This window comes from Aplysia californica, unplaced genomic scaffold (genome assembly GCF_000002075.1).
Source record: "Aplysia californica isolate F4 #8 unplaced genomic scaffold, AplCal3.0 scaffold00457, whole genome shotgun sequence".
Lineage (NCBI taxonomy): Eukaryota > Metazoa > Mollusca > Gastropoda > Aplysiida > Aplysiidae > Aplysia > Aplysia californica.
Window position 1 is genome coordinate 433,152 of NW_004797727.1, and position 3,306 is coordinate 436,457.

At 42.7% G+C, this 3,306-nt stretch overlaps 1 protein-coding gene across 1 annotated transcript in view; it reads left to right on the top strand.

The window, feature by feature from the left end:
- The window catches only part of LOC101862523 (cathepsin L), a 6,903-nt gene that overhangs the window by 604 nt on the left and 2,993 nt on the right, over positions 1-3,306 (top strand). Inside the window, exons 2-4 of the mRNA XM_005105209.2 lie at positions 25-141; positions 983-1,133; positions 2,167-2,485. Of these exons, the coding sequence (XP_005105266.1) occupies positions 25-141; positions 983-1,133; positions 2,167-2,485 (587 nt within the window). The remainder of the gene's footprint in view (positions 1-24; positions 142-982; positions 1,134-2,166; positions 2,486-3,306) is intronic.

Consider the following 3,306-nt stretch of genomic DNA (forward strand, 5'->3'; position numbering starts at 1 on the left):
CCCCTCCACTCTCCCCCACCCCAGCCTGCAGAACTTCCCCGACCCCCACCCTACCCCCGAGACAGCTCTCATGGCCAAGTTCCGACACTGGATGATCCGACACGGAAAAGTCTACGCGGACATCATCACCACATTCAGAAGGTTAGCATGTTTTTTTTAAATAAGAAAATTTAATTTTCGTAAGAGTTGTACGGCACTTGCAACACAATAAGGTCATATAAGTGCCGAAGATTAGAGGTGTTACAAGAGAGTAACATACACAAAAAGGAGGAGAGAAAAGGACAAAAGATGTTTGATAGGAAAGAAGGAGCAAACCACACCAGAGCACACGCCAGCCACCCACAAATAATCAAATAATTTTTTTTAAACTACTGCTATACACGTATTATCATCGTTATGTTTTAAAAACTGTTTTGAAGGGCGCCATTTTGATGTGACGTCATTCAGGAAAAAATCTTAGAAGTTTAAATTTTAACAAGGTTCAAAAGTGCACATGAGTAAGTACTTGTGAGCTGAATTTAATAAAATTTGATGCAATATTGCGCACAATAGCGAACAACTTACATTACTTTTTGACTCCCCCTCGTAAAAAGCATCTCACCCTTCTGCAAATGTCCTCAGATATACGGTAGTGAATTTAAGGTCAACCTAGAAAGTGCGCACCAGACTATTTGATATTACTCCACAGACATGGCGCGTTTACAATTGATCTATATGACGCACCGAACAGTTCCTTCTATTTTACAGTATCATTGTTGTAAGATATAGCACGTTTACATTCAGTCTATATGACGCACCGAACAGTTCCGACTATTCTATAGTATCATTGTTGTAAGATATAGCACGTTTACATTCAGTCTATATGACGCACAGAACAGTTCCTTCTATTTTACAGTATCATTGTTGTAAGATATAACGCGTTTACAATCAATCTATATGACGCACAGAACAGTTCCGACTATTTGACGACAACTGCCCACAGATACAGCACGTTCAAGGCCAACCTGGCCCACATCACACAGCTCAACGTGCGCCACCTGGGGGCGGCGACATTCGGACTGACCAAGTTCTCCGACCTCACCACCTCACAGTTCCGCAGACAGATTCTCATGTCCCCTCATCTCCCATCTGCCGTGAGCCTTGGTTCATTGATTTGATTCATTATTTTCCCGTTGAAGAAACAGTCACATGTATTTTTAGTAAAGTTTTACGGTACTCGCAACTGTATAAGATCATATGAGCGCCAAGGGGTGGATGTCAAAAGAGAAATCCAAACAGGGAATCAGGCTTACTCTGCTCACCTCTCTAGCCTCAACAGCACAAAGTCTGCTTCGTCTATCAAGGCGTCCCGGAAATAGCGGGTCACAAGAGAGTGACAAACATACTAAGGAAGTAGAGGAAAATGACAATAGTAAGGATGAGGAAAGAAAAAGCATCAGTTCCCCCTATGTTGTTTCGGCACAGTATGAGCATGACATTGATAAATCAGCCCATTTACAATTCTACTGTGCATAAGGACATGTTAATATCCCCCCTTCCCCCTTTGAGAACAGTCACATGCGTTAAAAAAACAGTTGAACCAGTACTGTAGGCCACTTCCCCAGAGATGTTGTAGGAGCCCACGGAGAAGAAGAGGGATTCATTCTTTTATACACTCTGGCATTCATTCATTCACTCATTAGTTTATCTGTTTCCTCGGGGATATATTAGCATTACGAGTAGTCATTCTCTGATAAATTTACTGATATTTAAGTTTAAGTAATCGAAGATTGCTAAGTTTAAATATTCAAAGATGCTTAGTTTAAATATTCAAAGTTTGCTTAGTTAAAGTATTCAAACAAAAAGGTCATAATTATGACATTACGAAAAATTCCCTTCTTGATCAAAGCTATGTTATGACCTATATTTTGGCCACAACTATTGTGATCATAATTACTCATGAAATGTATATATAAATACATTGTATATAAATACATTTGAAATTGTCTCAGACCTATTGTTGAGGAGAAAAGTCGTTGTCTTGTGTGGACGTCTCGGGCAATGTCAGTGAAACATTAGGAAATGTAAAACAGGAAGTCGTTTGTACATGTGATCGTCTTGGGAAGGTAGCCGTTGACGCAGGTTCCACTGTGTTATTGATAAAGCTGTAAATGTTCTCTTCGACAGGTCACCCCACAAAGCAGCCAACGCAGAGCACACTCAGAAACCACAACAACAATAACAACAACAATAACGACAGACACGCTTACAAACTCGACTCTCGCCCCGCCCACTCCAGGCCTAAGCCCCGCCCTTTCTCCCCCACCGGACCAATGGGACTGGCAAAAAGAGGGCGTGGTCACAGAGGTCAAAGATCAAGGCCGAGTGGGCACGTGTTATATCTTCGCGGCGCTGGGCGCTGTGGAGGGTCGCTGGGCCATGAAGGGAAACACGCCGGTCAGTCTGTCAGTGGAGCAAGTGGCGGACTGTCACGCTACGTTCATCCGTCAGTTGGTTTGTTTGTGTGTTTGTGGGTTGACTTGTTGGTTTGCTTGTTTGTTTGTTTATTTGTTTGTTGGTTTGTTGGTCTGTTTGGTCTGTTTGGTCTGTTCGTTTTTGTTTGTTTGCTTTTGCTGTTGTTGTTGTTGTTGTTGTTGTTGTTGTTGTTGTTGTTGTTGTTGTTGCTGTTGTTGTTGTTGTTGTTGTCGTTGTTGTTGTTGTTGTTGTTTTATACTAACGTTTCTTAGTGGACAGCGGGTTTTTTGTTTCTTGGGAAAGCCACTGTACACGAATTCCCATTCTGCTCGGTTCTTCTGGAGAAGGACGTTAAACTCAAACGTCTCGCCTCACAACCCAATAGGACGTTAAACTCAAAGGTCTGCCTCACAACCCAATAGGGCGTTAAACTCAAAGGTCTCGCCTCACAACCCAATAGGGCGTTAAACTCAAAGGTCTCGCCTCACAACCCAATAGGGCGTTAAACTCAAAGGTCTCGCCTCACAACCCAATAGAATTGATAAGGGCGTTAAACCTCTAACCTCTCTACCATTTGTCTCGTCTCTTAAAGTTAAATACACTAACAGTAATGACAAGGGCGGTAACGCTGTACCATTTATCCCGTCTCTTAAACACCCTAACAGAACTGACAAGGGCGTTCACCCTCTAACCTCTCTCCCATCTGTCCCAGTCAGACATCGCTATAACCACTCTCACATCTGTCCCAGTCAGACATCGCTATAACCTCTCTCACATCTGTCCCAGTCAGACATCGCTATAACCTCTCTCACATCTGTCCCAGTCAGACATCGCTATAACCTCTCTCACATC